Source organism: Podarcis filfolensis, assembly GCF_964270895.1.
Source record: "Podarcis filfolensis genome assembly, chromosome: 3".
Lineage (NCBI taxonomy): Eukaryota > Metazoa > Chordata > Lepidosauria > Squamata > Lacertidae > Podarcis > Podarcis filfolensis.
Window position 1 is genome coordinate 24,200,537 of NC_139606.1, and position 27,354 is coordinate 24,227,890.

The following is a 27,354-nucleotide window of genomic DNA, read 5'->3' on the forward strand; positions in this document are numbered from 1 at the left end:
CAGGATCAAGGCCAGTTGCTGCAAATAAGTGAGGGAGTGGTTCTTTTCAAAGTGTGATCCAGTGGCTCTCTTTCTGCAGGGAGAGCAGGACAGCAGCATTTAATGCAAAGCAGGGAGAGATGGTAAAGGTTTACCTGCTCTGAGTTGTTCTGACTGCTTCTCCCTCCAGTCACTTCTGGGTTTTGTAGGTTTGTTCATGAAATTTCATAATATTTTTTGTTGTTTTACTAGGTTAAGTACGTATTTCAGTATCCCTCAGTATAAAAACTTCTGATTGTTATTGAAATCACCTGCTTGATAAATAATTACTCATGCATTAGTTGTTGATTTTCTTCCTTTGTAACTTACTGCTACTGCTTGCTTGTGTTGGGTTATCGTTTCTCCTATATTTTGTATTGATCTGCAGTCTTATACTGGTTATGTGTTTTGGTGTTGTTGTTTTTTACATTCCTCGCTAAAATTGGTTGGCTGGAAGTTTGAGTCCAACACAAGCTGCAGGACCGTAGGGTCTTCACCCTTGTTTTATAAACTTAACTGGGAGCCCGACCCATTTAACTTCATGGGACTTTGGAAAAGACATGTATATGATTGCATTCCTACTCCAAGCCAGGTGTTCATATTGCCCATATCATTTTCATAACTTTCCTGATACCTACATATGGGATTATCTGATCATTCTTTACTCCTAGTCCTATTTTACAAGGAAGGCAGGAACAAGAGAGTGTAATGCCGTACTTTATGGTTTAAGTAAATATATTGCTCTGGTACTCCTGATCATTACAGTAGCCTGGAATTATTATTATTTTTTAGAAATACTCAGGCAGTTCAGTTCTCTTCATGCTTGCTAAGGAGTAAGCTGCATTGAACACACATTCCCTATACATGCATTATAATGCATTCAACTATAGAGGCAGAAAAATATCTCTTGGCTCTCATTATGCTTGAAACAAAATAGATTTGTTCATGCATCCAAGTTTGAAAGCATCGCCAGTGTTGTCAGAATCTTAGATCAGTTGAGAAGAATGGCTGTCTCATTACATTACACTGTGTTTACATCACATAATGGCAACATCTGGCTATGGGATGGACTGGTCTACTGCTTTTGCAATTAGCTAAAGATATTTAAATGATCAATTTGATTTTGTTTCTTGAGGCAAAAATTTCCAGCTCATGTCACTTATTCGTCTGATAGAATCTTGAGGATTCTGGTGAATAAATTTCAAGTAACTGCTAGAAACTGTTCAGCTACAACGAGCAGAAGGGAAAAGTGCATCAAATCAAGATGTAGCCTTTGGACTCCTTTTGTCAAATATACTGAAATGAATTGGTCCATAACACTAAGACATGTTTTCAATCAAAGCATCCAAAAGATACATTTGTAGCCTTAAACTACTAGACATTATTAGAAGCTATGTTTGCTTTTATCTTCCGTCTGCCCATAAAACCTAAAGATGAATGGGCAGGCACAAAAACTTACTAGGGGTGGGTGAGCGGAACATTAGTTATGCCCCCCAACTTAACTGAAGTGATCCTCGTCTAGCACCCCCCACTGGAACATAGACACCTCTTGGTGGATGCATGATGGAGAGCAAATCCCCTCGCCCCATCATGGCACCATATTCTGCCTCCAAGGTGGGGAATGCTTTATTTGAGGACCAGGATGGGGTGGGGGAAGAGTAACTGCTTCCAATAGCGGCTTCATCTAGGTTGCTGCTTTCCCCATGCCTTGTTAGATAACTGAGGACCCTTGCAGAGCATTGAAAGGTTAGTGCCTCCTTCTGCCTTGCATCATAGAACACATGGGCATTTCCTACTAGGGATGATGGGAAATGTTCATCTCCCAAAATGGAAATAGTTCACCATCAACCCCAATCTCTGGACCTTTGAAAGGGGAATGATTTTCATTAATGCCATGACTCAAACTAACCTGTTTGGAAGAATCACCTTCCTGTGAGCATTTTTATTTATTTTCCAAGCACATAATGCCACTTCTCAGTGAGGTAGAAATATATACAAAACTAAGGAAGGCTCTAAATGTTCCTCCTGCACAGTTTATTAATGGGAGTCACATAGAAGCATCCTATCTGAGTCTGCTCCTTAGCACTCCATCTAGCTGAACGTCATTTGCAGTCCTTGCTGTTAAGATACAACTAAAAGGGAAATGGTTGTCTTTTTAGCTTCCTTTGCACCTGAAAAAAATATCCACGCTAGTCTTTCACGGACTATGTTAACAAAAGCATTCATATTTAAAAACAACAACAACAACAACAACAAATGCTGCAGTAATTTGTTTTGAAAGCATGGCAGGCTCTAGTTTCTACCATTCTCAAGAATGAGGTACTATTTTTTGTTTTACACTTTTTTTGTTTTTTTAAAAATGAAATATTTTCTGGAGTGCATGACTAAGGCAATGATTTGTTTTCATAAGTTCAAGTAATGACTCTAGAAAAAAATGCTATTGCACTTGTCAGGAGAATAATGACTGTGACTATTAGGCTGAATTGCAATACATGAGCAGGCACATTATTCAAAGGCTCTCCAAGTCTGGAGAAATATATTTAGTGAATGAAATTGATGGAAAAGGAAGAAAGTTCATTTTAAAGTCAGTCTAACCACTGCTGATTCAGTACTGACAAGTTCTTTGTAAAGGTCTTGTAGTTTAAAATATAATAATGACTTGGACTTGGACGTTTCAATGCCTTTTTGTCTCTATTGTGATTTTAGCATTTTAACATTTAAAATTAAAGAATGGTTTTCATCTGGTGTCGTTCTCCCCCTTCCCCTTCTCTCTTTTGCCTTGCTCCTGTCACTTTACCTGGGAGATTGCCTCCCCATGGGTTCAAAACTAATAATGCTATTCAAATTTTATGGTGCAATGACAGCTAAACTGCTACTCAGCCCTTCGCCATTACATATAGTTGCTCACATTTTTTTTTTAATAGCAATGATATCAATCTAATACCAAGGCTGCAGTCCTGTTACACTGAATTCAGTGTGTCAGTTTTTTTTAAGGAGACAACCTAAATCTCAGCACTACGTATTGTTTTCCATAAAATGTATATAATTTGTGACAATTCCTTCTTCAAAATCCACCTTGCCTGAGGGATGTCTAAACTTGTAAAGGAATGTGCTCTGCATATATTTAGAAAGTTAGATCCTCCTAACAGAGGGTCCATGTTGTGCTCGGCCCTGAAACTCATCCCTAACCGGCTTGTGGGTGGGGCTTGCCCCGCTCCAAGCCGGTGGTGCCACAGTTATGCCAATGGCCTTTAGCCAATCAGCAGTGTGGCAAGGTTGGGGGTTGGGGGTATTTATTTGGCAGCACGATGTTGGGACCTCCTTTTGCTTCGCGCTGCTGAACATCCACCCACCCATTAATTAGGTCGTGTTTGGCCTTGCTTTGGACTTTGGTTGGTCGCCTGTTTTGGAATGGGGGCCAGGTAGGAATTTTTCCCAATGTGGCAGATTGGCTGTGGCCACTTGGTTTTTGCCTACCTCTTAGCAATCGTCACAACTTTGTAAGGTTTGGCGGTTAGGCATTGGTTTAGGGGAATGTGGGGAGGGGAGGTGCGGCCATCACCTGCCCCTCCAATGAATAGGGTATTCCGTTAAAGGAATCCGGGGGTCTGGATCTCGTCGGAAGCCCGGAGAGGGGCTAGGGCCATGCCAGGACCCCTGGGAACCCCAGGGGTGACCACCAGTCTATATGCATTGATGGATCTCCCCCTGCTGGTTGTTTACCCTTCCAGGCTTCCTGCAGGGTGGGGCAGGAGCCAGATATAGTTTGATACCAATGCCTAAACCAATACCAGTCACATTTGTGTATTTTAATAAAGTGGTGGTCAAAATTTGCCCATTAACATTTAAACTAAATTCTGTCTCCACTGTGTCTTTATTTCCATGGGGGATGGGTTTTGGGGCTCAAAACACAACAGCTTGCTCTATTTCCACCAGTTCATACAATCCAGATTTCAGAGTTGCCTTTCAGTTACTTTCTTTTGGGTTCATGTGTGCGTACATACACACAACACCACAACCACCAGCAGCTAATGTGCACTCACTGTTTTCTCTGTTCCTCACTTGGTAAATCCTTGGGATTTATAAATAATTCACTTTTGCATAACATTTTCTTTGACTATTGGTTGCACAAGAGAGAGTTCCTGAACATGAGCAAACTGACCCGCCATCAAGCCCAGAGAATCTTGAAAGTGTTTAGCCCCATCTCCTCTTATAATACATCATATTCCTTAATATCTAACAAGGTAACGCAGTGAGCTCTGCAGGCATTTTTCTGGGAGATTGTTGCTGCTATTTTGCCCCAAAACTAGCTCCTCTAATCACTGCTCCATGTTTTAAAACAAAACAAAACTAGCAACTCTTTGATTCTAGAAAGGAGAGTGAACAAGAGACGGACAACACCTTATGCAGTCTACACAGCAAATGAAAGCTCCAATTTGTTGGGTTACAAATTATTATGAAAACGGAGCAGATAAGATCAAACGCAACAGCACAGGATCCACCTTTAAGCTGAATACACGAAAGAGTGAATTTTATTCATCTCTGCTCCTATAATGTTAACTTTTGTAGCTTGATGCTAAAGCAGATTTTCTAATTGCCAGTTGTTGATAATGACCTGCAGGGAGAAAAAATCACTGTTCATTTCACATCATTGTATGAAAGGTCACTGAGAAGTCTTTGTTCTTGGTTTCTGTCCCCAACCCCTTCTTGGGAACACGGGGCCTCTTCAGGTACTGTCTGTCTATAAACAGCAGTTTTGCTGCTTCTGTGTGCTGATGACTGATGCCTTGAATGAACACCTGTTGCTCTAATTCTTTATTAGTTTTCTAGTCTATAATTCATAGTAATCAACTTTGAGTTCTTTGGTGAAGTATTAGGGATTGCCTACTGCTTCACAAATTGTTGCATTTAAGGGCGCAGAAGAACATAAGCCTTTGAAACAATGAATTTCAGGCAAGGATAAATCCTGTTTGATCTTCAGCATATTCTTACATTTATCAAACTAAGAATTTTTATTATTTGTGTCTATCATATTTTTTTACCCTTAGTTATATCACAGCGGGTGGCGCTGTGGGTAAAACCTCAGCGCCTAGGACTTGCCGATCGCATGGTCGGCGGTTCGAATCCCTGCGGCGGGGTGCGCTCCCGTTGCTCGGTCCCAGCACCTGCCAACCTAGCAGTTCGAAAGTACCCCCGGGTGCAAGTAGATAAATAGGGACCGCTTACTAGCGGGAAGGTAAACAGCGTTTCTGTGTGCGGCTCTGGCTCGCCAGAGCAGCTACGTCACGCTCGCCACGTGACCCGGAAGTGTCTGCGGACAGCGCTGGCTCCTGGCCTCTAGAGTGAGATGAGCGCACAACCCTAGAGTCTGTCAAGACTGGCCCGTACGGGCAGGGGTACCTTTACCTTTTTATATCATCCCCTTGTGCTCATACTGTCTAATATTTTGAAGAAACAATATAAAGAGCTATCACAGCACTTGCTAATATTGCTTGTTGTGATAGTAATAAAAGATTTAGAGCATTATTGTTGTTTTCCATAGGCATACCTGCCCAATTTGTTTATTGCATTTCACTGGCAAGTGTGATACACGTCTGACTAGTGGGGTATGAGAGCTGGAAAAAATCACATATTGCAATCAGTGCACCCCTTTGGTTTCAGATAGTATATGGGTAAAAGGTAAAGGTACCCCTGCCCATACGGGCCAGTCGTGTCCGACTCTAGGGTTGTGCGCCCATCTCACTTAAGAGGCTGGGGGCCAGCGCTGTCCGGAGACACTTCCGGGTCACGTGGCCAGCGTGACGAAGCTGCTCTGGCGAGCCAGCACCAGCACAGCACACAGAAACACCGTTTACCTTCCCGCTATAAAGCGGTCCCTATTTATCCACTTGCACTTAAGAGTGCTTTCGAACTGCTAGGTGGGCAGGAGCTGGGACCGATCGACGGGAGCTCACCCCGCTGCGGGGATTCGAACCGCCGACCATGCCACCCGCGTCCCTTTGTATATGGGTAGATGAGTCTAAAAAGCCCAGGACACAAATTTTCATGACTATGGTGGCTCATTTAACAGAAGTAATGTATTTAGCATTAACTCTGGAAGTGTATACTCAATTTTGATTAACGAAGCCTCCTGATGTATATTGTGCTCTAGGAGATCTCTGCATCCAACCCATAACTCCTAATGAAAATGGAATATAACAATTTCTTTTTCCTTTTTAAAATTGTTTTAAAAGTTTGTTTTTAAAAGCATTTTGAAAAATAAAAAAGCTTTTGAAGTATCCTCTTCCCAAACTTCCAAAATATGCCTAAGAACAATTTAGCTTGGAGTTTTCATTTACTTCATTCCACAAGGTTGAAAGGGAGGCATTTTTACTGCTCCCAGTTCTCCCAGCACCAGTTGACATTTGATGGTGTTTCCTTGTCCTTTGAAGGCGGTTCTGTGCAGCCGGGGCTATTGCTCATCTACATTCTTTATTCAAAATGATGCTGACCTGCTTGCTGCGTCACACGCTGCCATATCATTTCATAGTCTTCCCCACTGTGTGAAACAGGCTACTCTTTCTACTGATCCAAAAGGAAAAGATGAAGTTCAGAAACCTGCTGCTATATTTGGAAAAACATATGCTACTAGGAATATGTCACATTATGCTTTTGGAAACAAAATTGTTGGCGTCCCCAACTCTATCAGTGTTCAGAAAAAGCAGAGAAGCAAATGAAGGACTGGGGACCTGTTGCTATAGTGATCTAATGAATATCTAGGCAAAAGACATAGGAGTCCTGCATGCGAGATGCTCAGTGCCCAACACCTGCAGTCTAGTAGGATTTAAGAGTAATGACTTGATGTGAAAGGAGGGTAAATGTAGCCTTGCAGCAGAGATGTGTTGCCCTTTTAATTTAGATTTAAAAATAAAAAAACAAGATTTTTACCCAGTTTCCTTCCACTGCATTTCTTTATTTCATTTATCGTTTACGTATTTATCTTTATTTCAAATGTATACCTTTCCAACCCAGCAAGGAGTCTCAGATAAATGTGAATTTAATTGTTACAGCCAAAATGCTTGAAAAAGCAATTCCTTAGAAGATGTTCCCTCTGCGAGTGAAAAGCAGCCACTTTTGCAGCATCAGACAGCACCGCGTTATTTGTTCAGATTTTTATACAGCAAGGTTTGGCCTGCCAAAGCTCTCCTGGCTATGCAGCTATTTCAAGCTCACAAGCACCTTTCCTAATGCCAGGCAGTGGCAATCCAGCCTACAATCATACTTCACTTTCCATTCATTCTATTGTGCCAATTTAACACTGTGCCAATGTGTTTCTCAGGACTTCTGTCTTGAATCATAGGCAATGCTGCCATGAAAAGGATTTCTGCTAATTGGATCAGTATGTTAAAGCATAGCAATATGTTTACTTTGTGTGTGTCTGTTGCCGTTTTCTTGCCTTATTTCTTCCACTTTATAAGCAGCCTATATTCCTCCTAGCTGATGCTATTAACAAGCTGGACACTTCCCTTACAGAGTATATCAAATGACAAATGAAATTGGTTGTATGCCTACCAGTGAGTTCAACAATAATGTTTAGTTTGTGTAATGAAGCTTAAGCGTATACTGACCTAAAGCTGAAACTTGTCTGTATTGTTAAATCCTTTCCCCAGGGTCGGTGCTAGTGTTCAGTTCAGCTGTGAAGACAATTATGTGCTCCAAGGTACGAAAAGCATCACTTGTCAAAAGGTGACAGATACGCTGGCTGCTTGGAGTGACCATAGGCCAACATGCCGTGGTGAGTAGTGTTCATTGGAGGGAATAGGGTAGGGCACTGCAATTACTCATGCCAGTTGAAGTGTGTCATAAATTGAATGAATGGTCTTATCCAATCTTGCTCTTCATCTGGGTTCTCTATTATTTTGAACATCTTTTAAGATTATGGACATGTTTGACAAAGTATATAAACTTGAACTGTGAAGGTTTGCAGGGCTGTTCGCCCACACTGTCCTATGTATGGGCCAAAGACACATATGTGATATGCATAATCTTTCCAGACACACACATTTTGAGCAACAAGGATCATGCACATGTCTGCTCCACGTAGATGTTAAACCAAAGAGGAAGTGATTCTAGTGCCCCTTTCCATATTCAGTATACACTTTGCTAAACAGATCTACAGGCCTTCTGTATGTCATTTGCTGCCTATTTTTTTTCAGTTCATCTTTGTTTTGGCTACACTTTTGTACTGCTGGAGCAGATCCCATCAGCCCTAGTGAGTGTGGCCTGTGGCTAAGGACAATGAGAATTGCAGTCTAATTCTGGAGCGTGTAGACTGGATTTTGGGAAGTAGGGTGGGAGTACATGTACAATAGGCATCTATTTATATTTAGTGGCAAAGCATGACTAAAGATCTTTCAGAAGAAGAAAAGAGGAAACAGTAAAGAAAGCCCAAATTTCTCGAGCTGCAACAGTTTCTCATGTCCAAGTCTCAAGAAGGTACTAATAATACACTGAGATTGTGTCAAAGACTTTTTGGGTCCAAACACTTTTAAAAGAATTCTGAGCACAATTTTTAGTTTGACTTTTATTTGTTTGTTTGTTTGTTTAAAAGCATTTCTAAACTGCTTAATATTTAAAAGTCTCTTAAGTGTTTTACAAAAAAAAAATACAGTATAAAAACAATTAAACAGTAACAGCCTCCCCCCATAAAACAGCATTCTAAGAACAGATTAGAAACAGGAATTCAGTAAGAATGGGGTCTAATCTTATGGGTGAGGAAAAGACCTGCCTTTGCAAGACATCTGAAGGAACTGATCGATGATGCTTTATGGAAGGCAGAGGGGAACGGCATTCCAGAGTGCAGTGGCAGTGGCAGAAAATTCTATAGGGCTATGAGTAAAAGTTTCCCAGGTGAACTAAGTGATATTACAGGGCTATATGGGGATAGGCATTCTTTCAGGCAACCTACAACCGAGTTATTCACAGATTTGAACATTGGTAACAAGTTTTTGAATGTGGCTGGGGGACTGACTGACAGCAGTGTGATGCTTTTAATATAGGTGCAAAATATGTACACCTGGTGCTCTCAACAACTTGGCCACAGCATTCTGCACAGCTGTAGCTTCTGGAACACTTTCAAGGAAAACACGATATAGAATGCATTCTATTACTCCAGGTGTGTGGTCACCAACACACCAGCATCCATATATTATCCATATAGTGAGATGCATCATGCAGTTCTTCAGAGGGAAGATCTGTCTTATATCAGTCAGTAATTACTGTGTTTCAGTTCTAAGACAATATTCATAATTACAACTGTTACAATATGCCAAAATTTAAAATTAATCCATTCTGACTTTCTTTTAGGCTATACTTAGGGGGGAAAATATGTTTCTACCATGTAAATCACAGATAAGTACTATTTTACAACTTTGATCTTCACTGAAGGATCACTAACTCTTTAAGTAATTAGCTGACTTGATCTAATTCATCCTCTTGGTCTTATAAGGAAACAAACTGCAAGGGAGAATATTGATTCTTGGCTTGAGTTATGCTTTTGATTCTGGCATTTGTGCCAATCTCATTCTAGAGAAGTTAGCCAAAAGCTGCATCAGCTCATTACTTACAGAAATTGAAGCAATATTACTATCTTGCTGTCACCTGAACAAGTGCCACGACTTTGTGTAATTATAGACATGATGCTTTTTCTAATTGAGTATACTTTACAAACAGCACAAAAACATCTATTACAATGCTTCACAGTGTGAGTAGCTGCCAGTTATAAAACTCATGTGAATGAATGAAGCCATGGATAATTTGCCATTTGTTTCGAATTGTCCAATTCATGGATGTTTTAAGAAGCATATGGTGTAGTCCGTTGACAGTGTGCACTGTACAGCACTGATATAGAATGGATAACAATCATATCAAATAGTTCTGTACTAACTTTCACACTGTAATCAATGAGGATTAAGTATGGCAACATAATGCTGGTATCCTTTGTTCAAAATGACTGTACAAAATAAATGAGATTTATCAATTGGAAACACATGATGTAAGATTGCTGTTAATTATAACCTTGCAGTCTCATTTGCATAACTGAGACTCCTCACATTTTTATCACCTCATATTTTCAGTTTATGATAATATATGCATTCACATTTAAATAGATCCCAGCTAGGTATCATATGGGGACGCAGGTGACGCTGTGGTCTAAACCACTGAGCCTAGGGCTTGCCGATCGGAAGGTTGGTGGTTTGAATCCCCGTGACGGGGTGAGCTCCCGTTGCTCGGTCCCAGCTCCTGCCAACCTAGCAGTTCAAAAGCACATCAAAGTGCAAGTAGATAAATAGGTACCGCTCTGGTGGGAAGGTAAACGGTGTTTCCGTGCACTGCTCTGGTTTGCCAGAAGCAGCTTAGTCATGCTGGCCACATGACCTGGAAAAACTGTATGTGGACAGATGGGGGATTCTAAAATTTTCCACTCCTTGGGCACATTTGAAAAAGATGAAAATTACTGAGGCCCACTCAGTCACAAAATAGTGGTTCAAGGGCAGAGCCAGTCAAAAAGTGATGGGCAGAGGTGCAGTTTGGCATGATGAGCTGGTAACCAGTGCCATCATTTTTAATTGAGATCTAATCTCTCTTTGGAAATTGTGAATTCTTTGCTACGGTGATTTCCTTGTGGCAAGAAATTTGTAATTCAGCCTCCCCATTCAAGGCAGAATTCAAGGTGGCTATTTATTATATATCTTCCTCCCCACACCTCCATTTTTTACTCAAGTATTTTTTATTAAGCTGTTGTTTCTCTATCCCTTTCACACAACTCATAGCTTGTTCCTGCAGAACTACCAGTTTCTTTTATCTGTCCTTCCTGCTCCTTCTACATTCACTTCTTTCACCCTATAACAGCTGCCTTCTCATCCCTTCCTCTATGTTTCCATTATGACTAATTACCATGTGGAAAGATCAACCTTTTGTTTCTTCTAATGTCCTTCAATGCCTCTAGATCATTCCCTCCCTGCTCCTTGGTCTTCTCTGTCTCCTAGTTATCTATTAAAGTGGTTAATGTGTACCACTTTATCTACGACCACACAGGCTCAAACACACAAGCCAGCAATTTAGTTCTCAGTGGTGGTGCTGGCACCGGATGTGGTCCGGGAGAGCGGGGTAACACTTCCTGTTTCACCTCAACTGGTGAAATGGAACATGCCACCTTGTACTGTTTTATTGTATTTATGTCGTATTTCTGTAAAACACTTAGAGACTTTTAAATATTAAGCAGTTTAGAAATGCTTAAGGATAAATAAAATTAAAATTAAAAGTTGAAGTCAAAAAGAAGAGTAATCTTGTGGTTATGGAAAAAAAGAAATTTGTGCCAATTTCAACATATGGCCAGATTGTTTATCAGTATGTGTGTCCTAAAATTTCTTTTTAGAGGGTTTGAACCTGAACAGAGTGTGATGCAATGTCAGTGTATTGTTAGCACATTCACAAGACTTGGATGTGAGAAACAAAAGCAGCTTGTGAAATTAAGATTTTCTTTCATGTTTACTTTTTTCTTCTGAGAAAAACACACCAATCAGTTAAGTTTTGCCTCCTAATAATGATATATCCCTATTGTACATGAATCCTCCCTGTCTTTTAGGATACTATTTTATCGTTTTTAAGATGTACTTTTGTAAAACACTTACTCTTAAATATTAAGCAGTTTAGAAATGCTTTTAAATAAATGTCTCACCATGTAGACAAAGACTTGCTCAGTTTGCGTATTTAATTAAAATCTATGCAAGCTTCTGAAATACTCCGTATTTATAACCAGGCATAGGTTTCCAAGCAGGGATACTATAAATACATTTGTGTTGTGCTGTATTACATATTGTCTTTAGATTGTTCTTAAAACGAAGCATCACTGCAACAAAAATATAGCAATGAATGGAGAAGATGTGGAGGTGGAGTATGTGCAACAAGCAAAAACACACACACACAAAACCCCCACAAATACATCAGCCTCACCCAACCAAATGTTCTCAGATGTTCTTGGACTGCAGTTCCCATAATGTATGCCATGCTGGCTGAGGCTGATGATAGTTGTAGCCCAAAACATCTGGCAGCCACTATGTTGAGGAAGCTGAAGTACTCATTCATTCTACAAAATCATCCCCATCACCTAATAGTTTTGAAAACAAACAAAAATCTGTGTGAAATGCATGCATTTTGCTATCCACTGTTTCACTGCCACTAGAATCATTATGAATTTTGCCACTGATGTCAATGTCATTAAGAGGTACGTTGTACACCTGCCCTTGGTAGGTGGTGGCAGTCGGTTTTCTTCTTTTAATTTTGTTTGCCAATTTGCCTTGAAATAAATCTCCATGTCTGAAGCTTACCCACTGCTTTGATGCTTTTTATGCTTCTAGCTAGAACATGTGGTTCCAACCTCCGTGGACCAAGTGGTATCATCACATCGCCCAATTATCCCGTTCAGTATGAGGACAATGCACATTGTGTGTGGGTTATAACAACACTTGATCCAGGAAAGGTATGCTTCCTCACTTTGTAGGCTTTCAAATGATTACATAGAGTTAATTGAGACTTGCTTGCTTTTTTAAAAAGAACATTTTTTTCTTTTCTTTTTTTAAAAAAGAGTATGCTCTAATTTATTGTCCGCTAGTTTTTACTTTGATAAACTACAGCAGTGTAAGTGGCATTTGAACAGTATTGACTGCAAATTGTGTGGTTTTGCTATCAAATCCAATATAATAATAATAAAAAATACAGAGGGGGAAAATATCTTTATTCATTGTTTTGTTTGTTATTTCTGTCTCTTGTGAGGCATGGTAATAATGGAAATTAAAGTTAGTATTTTGTATTTTCCATTCCAGTACTTTTTGGTCCTAATATCAAAATGTATAATAAACTTGAATAATTGGTTTCAACACCCCAAAGTCTAACTGCATGCAATAGCAGACATTTTGGTTCATTAACATGGCTAAAATAATTTAATAATCAGTATTTTTTTATTTTTACTGAGTCCGTCTGTAGGAAGCAATTTGTTTAAAGATCATGGTTTTATGATAAATAAGATGGAAGGATCTGAATCCATAAGGGCGGAATATAAATAACTGAAATAAATAAATAATATGTTCGTTAAACTCGCATGTGTGACACAGTATAAGAGAAAAATTTCTGCAAGATCAAAGTTCTAAAGAGACAAAGGTGATATAATTTCAATTATTCATAAAACTAGTGTAAGGTTTCCACTGTAATTAAATGTTTTTTAAATAATAATTTTCATTTCAAATTGGATCATTCATCAAGTGTGTTGCCAATCAAGGGAGTAGTAAAGTTGTGACAAGGTGGGAAATATAATGTCATGCTCATATGTTTGCTGCTTCTGTAGAATTATTTAGAATATCAGCACTTGTTCTCAGTAAATGTTTTTCATTTTGCTTTATTTCTCAACTCTCCTGTGGTGTCACATAGATAGGTTTTGGAATGTATGCCTGTCAATTCAAGAAGTTCTCACATGTGGGAAGTAAGGACTAGAAGTGTGGTTTCAAAACTCGTTTCCCCTATAGATCACTTGACAAATTCTGATTAAAAGGCGAAAGTTTTATACGATCTGAAGAGAAGCCAGAGTATGACTTGACAAATTATGAGAATCTCAGTGGAATGAATGTTTGTTTTGTTTTTTTCTGCATAACTCACATTTTAATAACTGTAGCAATGCCTCTTGGATGTTCCTTTTCTTGTGAGCAAAGTTCTGTGAAGTTGGGTATAACATTTGCCATATGAAGGCTCAGGTCAAATTCAGGATTCATGCGCCTTCTGTATTTGGATGTATGGTGGTTATCCTTTCCGCAGACCGCACAAATGAACGTTGTGAATCACCAGTAGTTTCAGCAGATCGCAGTTTGCGAACCGTTTACTAGGCAAAAAAAAAGAGGATTGAAACCAATGAAGATGTATCTGTTTGTTTTTTTGCTGAGCATGCAAGTCTACCATGTTTGGCAGGCAAGGAATTTGCCGCTTTCCATGTGACTCCAAAATGGAGATCACTCTGCGGGGAGCATATTCTTGTCCCAATGTTCGAAAAACTGTGATGGAAGAGTCATCACCTCTATGCAAGGCACCACTATCCTCTTGTTCCCTCGGTGTGGCCTTTGCCTAGTTGTTCATTTGCAGGACTGAGTAGGGTTTTTTTAGGGGTTCCCTGATTGGTAGACCCCTCTTTTATTCATCTATTCCATGCTGTGCATCTTAGGCTGTAATTTGGCTGATTGACTTTGGCTGTGGCTGGCAAGACATGTGTACAGGAAATCACAGGTGTGCTGAGGGGCACCTGTAAGGTGAGGGATGGTTCCAACCCATGTCAATGCTGACTGGCTAGAGGTGCATTACAACTTGGACACCCCTTCAGGCTGTTGGACATACCTCAATGAATGCCAACTGATGGGGTGGGGCTGCCCTTTTGGCTCCTCTTCAGGATCAGGCAATGTAGGAATAAGCTCAGTCAACTGGCTGCCAGGTAGATCTGTCCTTTCACAGCGATTTGGCAGTTTGTTGGTTGGCTTAATTTGCACTGCCTACACTATTAAGTAGTTCTTTCTCTGCCTCTTGCAGATTTGTTATTAATCAAGCTATGACCCTTTAAGCCCATTCTGGTTGTCACACATGTTTATTGCAGCAGGGAAAGGGCAATCTGTTTATCGCTGCATTGTATGGCTTTTAGCATTACCTTTGTCTCTTGCAATACATTTCCCCATCTCAGTTTTACCCATATCCTGGTTAATTCCTCTGTTTGTTTCAAGCTTCCGTCATTCATCTTTCCCAGCACTCTACTTTCTTAGTAAAATGGGAAATCTGCTGTACTTTGTTGAGATGAGAAACCTATTTCAAAAATAGTCCCTAGTGTGCTGCAAGTGTATCAAGTTGAAAAGGGGAACAAAAAATCTAATAAAAATTGGCAGTTTCATAACATGAAAGACAGCTTGATTCACTTCTGAATGAGGTTAGAGGACTATTATCTTTTCATTGTCCTTGAAGTACCATTCCTGTATATTTGGTAGAAGGTTTGCTGGACCAGGCACTGTGAGCCTGGGCCATCAGGGCATGGGGTGTGCAAAGGAAAAAAGAATGACAAGACCAATAGCATGGGATCAAATGGCCACAACTTTGTTGATTGGCATTGGATGTGTATCCTCAATCACCCAACCTGTCTGCTGGGTGATTATTCCTTTAGGGTTGATCCTAGGTTTTAGGATTGCCCTATGATGCAAATCAATTCTAGGTAATCCCTCCAGGACACCATATTGGGAAGTTTTATGGCCCAAAAAAACTTACCATAAAATGCCCGTTTGGGCATTGGACAGAATACATCCTCCTGGACCCGTTTAACAAGGGATCCTGAAAAACTGAACAATGTACTAGACGTACACTACTCTGAGCCACCCCTTTTTCAGACTGAGAGTCCAACCCAGTGTCCTTTTCCACCAATAAGTTGTGGCAGTTGCTATGAGGTTGGCAAAACCTCCTGAATAGGCCCAATTTGTCTGCAGATAAAACTCCTTCCTGGCCTCGAATACAGTGACCGAATACTTCCATAGTAAGGTCTATCACACGTCTCACCCATTTCCATTCAAAATGGCAAAACTTTTGGGTGGGAGGGACAAACGTCCAATGTGTTAACTACACTGCTGTGTGAGTGGATCCCTTACACTCAGCTTCAAAGCATATTTCCAAGATTACGCTTGCCTTCAGGGTGATAGAAAACTGTGTCCTGCCTGCCACCATTTCTCAATCTAAAGCAGTATTCAACATCTAATTCTGGGGTATTAGAGATATTGTTTCAATTTTTCATATAATTTTGCAGAGACCCTACTGTCTTTATTAAATCCAATAAAACTATGTGGCTCAAGTGTAAAAATGAAGGAACATGAAATCTGACCCCCCCCCCAAAGATAACACCCTCTTGGATAAAATAAATTCCTCAAAGGTCATGGGGGGGACTATGTTTACATAATTTTCAAAAAAGCATTTAGTAAGATTACCTTGCATTACAAGATTGGGAGAAAGGAATGAATATTCAGAAACTGGTATCAATTGGCCTTTATCCTGAATGGTCATCTTGTGTTCTTACTCCTATACAAATCAGCAGAGCCAACTAGGATTTCTCTTCTATGCTTCATTAAGCATCTGCTACCTTTTCCAAAGGCATTATCTCTTTCCGTTTAACTGTAATGAGCTTTTCAAGTTTGTTCTCTACCTGTTTGGAAGTATTTCCTTTTAATGCTCTGCTTATTTTGAAGGCTTGCTACCTTACCTTGGGGCCTACTAATGTATCTGCTGATCACAACCCTACTGAGCTGTTTCTTGAGAGTTCTGCTGCTCACAAATAGTTTCTTTGCAGTGGTGTTTATTTCCTGATGGCTTCATCTAGGCCATGCTGCAGGTGTTTTAATTTGTAGCTGATTCCTAAGATAGTTTAGCCTTCACTCCTTTGTGTTTTGTTTCTCGCTTTTTAATATTTGCCATCTTTGGATAATTTCCAGAAGCCCAACTTCATTTGTCACTACTCTTTTTTTTTGCTCAGTATTTGTGCTATACTTCCAGTTTGCTTCAAACACATTCTTCTGTCCCCTACTGTTTTGGTTCCCTCTTCCTACTCTAACTGAAGGAGTCCTGCTGCTTTCACTATTCCATGCAAACTTTACTAACCACTGGGACTCTACTTTTCAGTCCATAGGAGGGCCAGGTGTGGTGTCATTTCTGGCAGTGATTCTGAGTGTAGCACATTACTCTCCTGACTGGTTAGAGACTATAGGATTGTTGCAGCTGCTGTGGGATAGAGTGATTCTTGGCTTAATGATCTGTTAAATAAAGGTGTGCCCTATTTGCAGCGTTGCCTGAAATCTTTGCCTGCTGTAGCATAAACCATGTATGCCAAGCAAATTCTGGGGCTTCTAACAAAGGTTTATGTGTTACTCCTGCAAATAGAAAAGTTCACTTGCTGTTCCTCTAAAGCGAAATAAGGCCTGCAAGCCACATTCTGTCACACATCAACACCTCAAGAAGTCTCAGACTGAGAGCCCTGGTTCAGTTCCCGAAACTGGTATGTAGAGCACAACCCATATTTGTCACTGGACAACAGGTCTGACTGGAAGAGATTGGAAATTTGTTTTACCATCCTTGTTTTAGCAACAGTTAGTGCTGCTTCACACACCAAACTGGAGGTTTAAGTATGTTGTTTGAATAAATTTATGAAGTTTTACATATGACAATTGTGGAAAAATGAAACAGGGAATAATAGTGGATTTCAAGCTCAGTCATATGATAACATTGTAAATATGGGCTGAGCTGTGACCTGGCTCTATGATGAGGCTATCATATTACCTCTCTCTACAGTGGACAGATCTACTCAAGCTACAGTTACATAAGCTCTGTACAGATCCCCTCAGCCATGTTGTCATGACTTCCTCATATACATATATGCAGCAGGTTACACTTTAGTCAGATCAGCAGAGGTCTTATTCACAGGTTTCATTCTAGTTCCTAGTCAGGAATGGCTTTCTTATGATAGTTTGGTAACATGTGAATTGGCTTTTGGAAAGCCACCTTTGAGGACTACTTAAGCATCTTCATTAGAAGAATGTAATAATATAGACAAGTACTATTGGGGGGGGTGCAGACATAGTCCAATGAAGTGATGGATGAAATACTGTCAGTAGGCCTGAAAGATACACAAACAGCAAACACACAAATATGTATATGGAAAATTTAAAGCTATGAGGCCGCTCACCATGAATTTCTTTCTTAACCCATTTCTGTGAATTGTTAATCAGCTGGGTTTTTTTAGCTATCAATACTTTAACACAGGCTTCCTCAACCTCGGCCCTCCAGGTGTTTTTGGCCTACAACTCCCATGATCCCTAGCTAGCAGGACCAGTGGTCAGGGATGCTGGGAATTGTAGTCTCGAAAACATCTGGAGGGCCGATGCTTTAACAAATGGGGGAGGTGTGCCCAAAAGATTTTGTCTAGGGAGTTGCATGTCCCAACTTTCCAAAGTCAACTTTATGTTTGTTTGGTTTTTTTAATGTATTTTCAGGTTGTTGGCTTATTTTAAGCCACACTGAGACTTCCCTTTGGGTCAGAAAGGCTGAATAAATTTAAAAATAAATATACACAACTGGATCCAGAAGAGCATACAAGGCTGGTGGGAAGCTGACGATATCCTGCTCTTCCTCCTGGCACCTCAGCCCCTCCAAACGCCTAAGGTTTAAGCACCCTGTTGAATGGAGCAAGCTATTCTGCAGAGGAATGAGAGGGAAGGGGAATGCCCCCAAATCAATTAGAGGCAACTACTGTGAGCTCCCTTCCATACACCCTAAAGCAGCCCATGAGGACTGACTGTGAATATCGGGCATGGAATGTTGGCTAACTGTTCCTGGGTTGGCAGTAAATAGGATGGGGGGGGCATGGAGTGGGCAGAGGCAGAGAATAAGGAGGTGTTGTTTGCTGGCAGCCTGAACAGGAGCGGTCCACGCTGCAGGTACCACTTGGGCTGAATGCTGACAATCCCAGCAATCTCAGAATGCACATTATATATAGCATAAAGTCAATACTGACAACCATATTTATACGCCTGTGACAATTTTTGCCAGCATATCTGAATTTTCTGACATTCACAGAATTCACTTGGGATTATCTAAATTCACCAATTTTCAGCATTCACTGTAGCATAGCTAGTAGTGGAACTTAGTACTATAACTTTTTTTTTTAAGAGTACCCCCCTCTCCTTAAATAAGTTTCTTATAAATTATATCAGTACCAACATTTTAAAAAGAGTTTGTGATATCAGATGATTCTATGTGCATTTGCACTGAAAATGTTTCGTTCTGTGAAGTAGCTTTTCGCCTCTGGTATCAGAAGTACCTTGGAGATATATTTTATTCTAGGTATTTGTCTTGCACACAGCAAAAACAGAAGAAAATGTGTGCCAAGTCATATTCTCCGTGTCTATATTAATGTAAGGATTTCCATAACTCATGCATATGCACCTCTGACTATGGGCAAAGATTTGTTTTCAGTCAGTTTAAATTAGTTGGGATAATCGGTTTCAGTTTTTCTTCAGGATACTGTCTGCATTCTGATAAACAGCACTCCGATTATGTTAATCTTTCCTACTGTTTATTTTAGGTCATATGATAATGCAACAATCAAGGGAAATTTGTGTACATTTAGTTCTTAATAATATTAGTAATGATGATAGTAATATTGTGTATTGATTGTGGAGAGCTGTCAGGCTTCAAATAATAATAAAAAAACATTGTTAGCCTCAGTAATATTGAACAGAAAAGGGAAAAAAGTATCAAAATAGATCAAAGACAATTATTTTTTTAAAACCCTGATAGTAAAATAACTCATAACTCATTAAGGGGGTCACAAAAATTTGGTTATGCTTTCTGCCTTTGGTGGCAAGGGGGCAATTTTGCCTCGCTCCTAAGAATAGGGCAATTAATATGTGGCACTGCAGACATTGTTGGGTCCAGCTCCCTTCAGCTTCAGCCAATATGGCCAATGGTCAGTGCTCATTCCCGGCACATGGAGGCAAATAGGGCGCATGGGCCATTCGGTAGAGCATGAGTTCTCTTGAATCCTTTCATATATTTATGCTGACTGTGGGCAGAGTCGATTTTCAATATATAATCAGTGGAAGTTTGTTTATTTTAAAAGCAAGTCAAACCCTCCATGTCTATGACAAGATTTTCCCTCCATGCCTATGACAGGTAATGACAGCCATGCTCAAGTATTGGGATGAAAAAAAAGATGCCACCCACATACATTTATATGAAACCTAGTTTCTTTTGCATTGTTTACATGCAAGGCAAACAATTTTGTGCCTAGTAGAGAGCCTTGGGGCAGGCCATCTGTCTCTTTCTGATTCTGCCACTCGCATGCAGTCTGAAACTGCCATTTCATCGCCCGGGTTTCAGAATGTTAGCAGCCTAGCATGACATGATTTTAGACAGGCTTCATAAGAGACCAAGATGCCAGACAGTTTCACACATCGGTGCCAAGTCGAAACAGGTTAGCTGCAGATGTTAAGGATTTCTTTCTCCTTTCCTCCCTCCTGCCATCCATTTGAGGAAATTCTTACTGAAAAGTGAAATTATGTATTGGAGAATCCAGTTCCATGCATTCCATGCCTTGGAAATGGATTATTATGCCTTGAGAGGGGGTGAAGGGGGGGGGGAATATAACTAGTAGAACAGCCTTCACTACCCTGGTACCCTCCAGATGTTTTGGATTACCACTCCCATCAGCCTGGCTGGAGTAGAATATAATAAAACATTAAAAAAAAACCAAAAAAAACCACACCCAACTTTGTACCTTTTATTTGTACCTTTACATTTTATGGCCAGTAACTCCCTGGGTTTCTTAGTATCTGTTGGTTCATAGAGGACAGCTTAGACTGCTATGGGGAAGTATTATACAGACATCTGCAGCTTCCTCAGCCGTGTGTGTGTGTGTGTGTTATTTATTGACCTTATATCCCACTCTTCCAGTGATCTTGGGGCTGCCAGGAGACTGGCACTAAACAAGACTAATGCTTCTTGGTATACACACCAGTTCTTTTTGCAAAAGTGGCATCTAGATTTCTGACCACATTTTAACACTGATGCCGGAGCAGTAACAGGAAGCAGAAGCAGCTGATAGAATTGACACCAGGAGTATCCAATATGGTACCCTTATATCAGGTGTCATTGGACTACAGTTTCCATCATTATATAAACGTGAGTCCCACTGCTCAGAGAGACTTAGTTCTAACATGCATAGGATCAGACTGCAAAATAGCCATTTGTTGTTGAGAATATAAGGTTCACACTAAATTAATTGAGCTTATTCCCCATTGAAACCAAACCAGCTTAGCCTGGATGCAAACTGTAATTGAACAACAGCAGCACTTTTCACATGGCAATTCAGTGTACAACCTATGAAGGAAGAATGACAATGTGTCTGTTGGTGCCATCCTCAATCTTCCCATGTATAACTGATTTGAACCACAGAACGTGCATATGGTCAAGCTGCGCCTACAAGCTCTACCCTGCAAAAATGTTGGCTACAGATTGAATAGACACTTGTCCACAGGCTTTGTGCAGAATATCCGCAGTTGAAACACAGGGGATGGATCCAGCAGATAGTCTCATAACCCTCTCCATGTGTGCTGATCGCACATAAATTGTTGTGTGAAAGGGGCTGGTAACAGTAACACTATTTGCATTGGGGGGGAGGGAAATAAAAATTGAAAGTACGCCTTTGAATTTGCAAGTACAGTAATGTAGCTGGTTAATTGTACTCATTGATTGATTTTTGTTACATTCATTAAAAAAATTCAACAGTATGGTAAGCAGAGCACATTCTGCTTGATCTATTGATATACTTGCTCTGCAACTGTGCTCCTTTGGGTTCTTTCTAGATGCCATAAGATCACAATCAAATTTAGTTTTATTAGCGATAATTATTATATATAGGTTATCCTTGATTGTTTCTGTAGTCCCCCCACTGTTGATTGAAATGAGAACTGTTATTAAATTACACCTACAGACAGAAAGAGGGAAGTCTAGTCTATTAATTGTATTTGTGTAATGAATACATAGTTCTGCATGGTGCCGTTTCAGATTAATGATATGAGAGTTTGGACCAGCTTAGGCCTGAAATATCTGCTACATATTCAGAGGAAAATGGATGTGTGATGATGTCATCAGTTTACTAGAGGAAAGGGCACCATACATTTTCATAGTGCTACATGGCACTTAAAATCATAAAATCATATAATTGTAGAGTTGGAAGGGACCCCAATGGTCATCTAGTCCAAACCCTTGCAATATTATTTGTTTTCTTTTCCCCCCTCTGGGGAATATGTTAATGTATTTCACCATATGCATCATTCAATAACAGACTGATCCCAGGGCAGAGATGCTTTGCGCTCATTTATTCCCATGCAATGGGGGGGGGGGCAAGAAGTGAGACACACTGGACTCAGCTATATTAGCAAAGAAAAAGTGATTTATATGTGTTGTTTATGCATTCTAACACTGTGACACCAGATGGCGCTGTGGAGTTCCATTTTTGCCAACCCGATTTCTCATACAAAGTTTGCAATGCATTTAACTGAAACGTTTCTAGATCCAGCCACTGTGTAGCACGGGCCTTGTTAGAATGTAGCTTTAGGATATAATACAATGTAGGCTTCCCCTGGTTGGCTTGAAACAAAGTATTAAAAACACAATGAATAAAATTTAAAAATTAGCCGTAGATGGCCTTGCTTAGAGGCAGCATAATATAATTTACTGGGGAAACCCGGATGAGTTAAAAATAATAATAATCTAGGACAATAAAGCAGCCACCAGGCAATCTTCTCCGGTGAGGTTGTTCCAAAGCAGAGATCCACCGTTACCAAAAAGGTCATCTCCTTTGTCACCCATCTCATTTCATTTGGTGAGCGCACCCTTAGCAGAGATGCCAAAGAGATTCTTTATGTTCAGGCAGGCATTTTGTAGGAGTAAGTGATCTTTCAGGCAGCATAGTGCTAAGCTCTTTGGGTCTTTATAGTTTACAACCAGTACTCTAAATTGAGCCAGGAAATGGACTAACCCATAAAAAGCACAGTGGTTGGGTGGTTGTTGTTTAGTCGTTTAGTCGTGTCCGACTCTTCGTGAGTGACCCCATGGACCAGAGCACGCCAGGCACTCCTGTCTTCCACTGCCTCCCGCAGCTTGGTCAAACTCATGCTGATAGCTTCGAGAACACTATCCAACCATCTCGTCCTCTGTCGTCCCCTTCTCCTTGTGCCCTCCATCTTTCCCAACAGCAGGGTCTTTTCCAGGGAATCTTCTCTTCTCATGAGGTTGCCAAAGTATTGGAGCCTCAGCTTCAGGATCCGTCCTTCCAGTGAGCACTCAGGGCTGATTGGTTGGGTTAGAGTCAGACATTATTTAAGCACTGTCCTAGAGAACTTTGTTCTGTATTTCTCCCCTTTGAATTTCTTGTAAACAATGCACTTTATTGTATGTCAAAAAATGTATACAAAATATTGGATAAGATTATCATGATTGTATTCAGTTTCTCAAAGTAGCCATACTAAGGCTCAAGTGTGGAGAGAATAGCTGTTAAGGGTTTCTTAGTGAAAACACACTCTGTGTGGGTTCACAAATGCCCTCTTTTCCCCGCTATAAATTCAGCTATTCTGTGGTGCAGCCTAATCACTGAAAAATTAAATGGCTTCTGATGCCGAACTCTAGTGCAAATTAAGTACTGAATAATTCTGATCCTATTTTTATGTTATAATTCTCTTACCATTATGTTTTCTTAAATGGACACCCTTTCACTAGGTGTGTTCAAATCCTTGAATCAGATCAAATACATGCCTGCTATAGCACAAGTGTCCTCAGTCATTTTCTCTCCTGTTATTTACATGGAGTATAAAACATCTCAATTTAGCTCTCGGTTCTGGAGTTGTTCTAAGGTTTTATCTCTAGAAGATACTAAATTGCTAAGCAGAGGACTCAGTTAGAATATTTTTTTGTTTCCAAATACTTATTAACATGACATCTGGTATAGTTTTAACTAGAAGAAATGATTATGCTAAACAGCATCAGGACCTATTCTGAATACAAGGCTTTAGGAAAATTTAAATATTTTTGGTTGAAATACACAGCTGTGGTAACTGTGAATAATTTACTGTCCACTTCTATACCCTGTTCATTTCCAGTTACACTACAGTTTTACCTTTCCACTCCTCTAGTGATGCTTTGCACTTCCCATAATTTTCTTTCAGGTATCCTCAAATCTGCCACTATGCATGAAACATACAATTCACATAGCTATCCCTATTCTCTAAAGCCACTTGTTCTGCTGTGCATTAGAGAAAACTGGCAGGCAATAATGGCCAGCAGATAATTCTAAAAAGGAAGGTGGGGAGCAAAGGCTAACATAGAGCACAACATCCAGAATAATAATAATAATAATAATAATAATAATAATAATAATAATAATATTTAAAGCACAGCATTGCAAGAATTCTGCAAATTTGGCATCAATGTGGAAACAAACAACCCCCCCCCCCAATGATTTACACGAGAAATTATTGTTTAATGAATTATCTTGGGTACATTGTTAAATACCGTATTTTTCCGTCTATAAGATGCCCCCATGTATAAGATGCCCCCTATTTTGGGGGACTCAGATTTAAGAAAGTGTGGGGAGATGGCCCCGTGTATAAGACGCCCCCTAATTTTTGACATTATTTTTTAGGGGAAAAACCTAGTCTTATTCACGGAAAAATACGGCAAATAAACATTTGTTTAAAAGTGAAAAGACACTTGGGAACATATTGGGTCAAGCAAGACATGCCACATCACAGCAAGAGGGCAGTCATAAGACTGAAGAGTATAAACATTGGCACTGCCTGGGAATAAAATAAAAGGGAAAATATGTGCTTCGGAAGTTACCATGGTGGTTACGTCTGAAATGGTGATACGGTTCTTTGAACAGGGAGCGATTCTGTTGGCTCAATAGCCAGGAAAGTGCAAAACCCAAAATATGCTCCGTCTGGGAGGGGCCGATTACCGTATTTTTCGCTCTATAGGACGCACTTTTCCCCCTCCAAAAATGAAGGGGAAATGTGTGTGCGTCCTATAGAGCGAATGCAGGCTTTCGCTGAAGCCTGCAGAGTGAGAGGGGAGAGCCCCAGCGCCACCCCCACAAGGTCGGGGGACAGAGGGAGGCGGAACGCCGCCATCCCGCTGTCTCCCGAAGTGGTTTGGAGGCTGACGGCGGGGAGACCCCGCCGCCAGCCCCGCAAGCTCCGGGGACAGTGGGGAGGCGCAGCGCGTCTCCCCGCTGTCCCCGGACCTGGTCTGAAGGCGGGCGGCAGGGAGAAGAGCGCTTCTCCCCGCTGCCTGCCCCGCAAGCTCCGGGGACAGCGGGGAGGCGCAGCGCGTCTCCCCGCTGTCCCCGGACCTGATCTGAAGGCGGGCGGCGGGGAGAAGAGCGCTTCTCCCCGCTGCCGGCCTCGCAAGCTCCGGGGACGGTGGGGAGGCGCAGCGCGTCTTCCCGCTGTCCCCGGACCTGGTCTGAAGGCGGGCTGTGGGAAGAAGAGCGCTTCTCCCTGCTGCCGGCACCACAAGCGCCTGGGGGGGGGAAATAAATTTTTTTTCCTTTATTTCCCCCCCAAAAAACTTGATGCGTCCCATGGGCCGGTGCGTCCTATGGGGCGAAAAATACGGTAAGTTGTTTTTAGTAGGAATTCACAAAGCGTAACTTCCTCAGGTTTCCCTAGTTCCAGCCACCTCTAATCAAGGAAGCTGGAAAGAAACCATAGTAAGGGCAAAAAGCAAGCATTTGGAATGATCATTTGAATGAATCCCATTTGCCTGAGGAGAAAAAAGTAAGGGTATAGGCCAGAGGAAAAGAAAACTTCCCTGAAAATAAAATAACTAGCATACCTAGGAGAAAGGATGTTACATCCCTCTGCTGTGAAGCTATTGATGTAAGGGGTCACTGAAAACTGATCACCCAGCTGAAGCCGTTCTGTCCATTTAACCACTTCATTCTGCTGTTTATATAGACCAGGTCTTAAAAGTCTCAGAATCATACTCTGTAAATACAGCAGTGACTGAAATGAAGTTCACAGCAGCTAATGCAATGCATGAGCAACATTGCGTGGGTCAAGGAGGCCTATATAAGTCTCAAAATGAATAACTATAAGCTGTTGATAAGCACGGAGAGCAACATATTGCTGTAGGTTTTCTAACACAGGCTGGTTTAGGTAAATGTTAGTCCTATCCAATTACGGTGTCAGAGACGCATTAAGTAGAATAATGTGTTCATTCTCAGCCAATCTGTCTCTGACAGATGTAGATAAATTGCAGTGGTGCCATTAATTAGCAATAATGACTAGGTAGTTGAGCAGATTTAATCCTGAAAAAGATTTGGTTGTAAAAACAAAGTGATATAAAACTAAAGAGCAGATCAAGTACTGTCCCATTCCACAAGACAATACTGAGCAGGGCTCATTCAAGTTTCCATTGTTTCTCTGTCAAGCCTGAACTACATTTAGATGTGGGATTTATTGCCTTAGCTTTACTACTTATAATGTGGATACTTCTGTCCCAATTTACAACTTTCCTTTTGCACTACAGTGTCTGTTGCATTATGTAACTGTGGCTTTTTCATCACTATACCTGCAGGCCACTCTAAATTTTAAATGGTGGGGGGAAACGGTATACTGTTATACCACCCCAAATTTTGTAAATGCAAAACTCCTATGATTTTCCAACTTAATGGAGTTGCTAGCAGATTTTTTTTCTTCTGGAAACAATGAACTAGATTCCACTAGATTTCCAGAAGTGGCTTTTATGCCACGTGAATTGTTGACAATGGAATATTAGATTGATATTACTGGGTATAGAAAATTTGTTAATTTTTTGTTTAAAGTTATGGATTATTTTTATTGAAATGTTTTTAAATACCGTTTGCATATCACTTGGACATTTTTTTAAAAAAAGATTAACAGTGTGTATGTAAAATAATTTGCTCATTAGTTAGTTCTGGTGCATTGTGAGCATACACAATTTGGCTATATATAGTATTCATTTGACTCTTTCATTATGAAAATTTAAGCTATTACACTGCTCTATTCCATTAAGGCTTAAAATATGTATGTCATTTGTACATTAGGAAGATGAATGGGAGGAACTTAGTAATACTTTATGAGTACTCAGAAAGCACAACAAATGATATAGAGGTTGAAGCACATGTAGTTGTGTTGCTAAGATTGTTATTGTGCAGCAGTAGAGATGGCCTACATAATCCATTCTCCCCTTAGTAGCCCTCTGAACAGAGAGAGGGAAACAAAAGGTTAAAAGGCAGAAGGCTGCCTGAACATGCAGCCACATTTATTAAGAGGTGCAAAAAAGAACAGTCTGAACATAGAAAAAGAAATTGAAGAAAGACAAAAATGATGTATAAGAGAAGGGTGAAGAAAGGATTCATGTCCCAGTAAGTTCAGGTAACATGTAGAGTCACTGATTAGGGATGGATGGATCAATCTTTTTCCAGTCCTCTTTCCATTTTCAACATGTTCATTCACAAGTCTGTTCCGTTCCTTGCAGTATTCGTTGGTGAATATTTTATTTTTAAAAAGTATCATGGAAAATGTGTCCTTAAAACACTTCTTTGCAATAAGATATTAAAATATATTTTCAATATGTATCAATTTGTAAACACATTTTATATATAAAAAGCAAAATGGTAATGTATTTTTGTATTATTATCTTTCGGAACAAAAAAAA

General features: G+C 40.3%; 1 protein-coding gene across 5 annotated transcripts in view; it reads left to right on the top strand.

Annotated features, from left to right (window-relative positions):
* The window catches only part of CSMD1 (CUB and Sushi multiple domains 1), a 937,839-nt gene that overhangs the window by 632,062 nt on the left and 278,423 nt on the right, over positions 1-27,354 (top strand). For all 5 annotated transcript variants that reach the window (XM_083606880.1, XM_083606881.1, XM_083606882.1 and 2 more), the window contains 2 exons: positions 7,668-7,792; positions 12,417-12,538. In XM_083606880.1, coding sequence (XP_083463006.1) covers positions 7,668-7,792; positions 12,417-12,538 — 247 coding nt within the window. The remainder of the gene's footprint in view (positions 1-7,667; positions 7,793-12,416; positions 12,539-27,354) is intronic.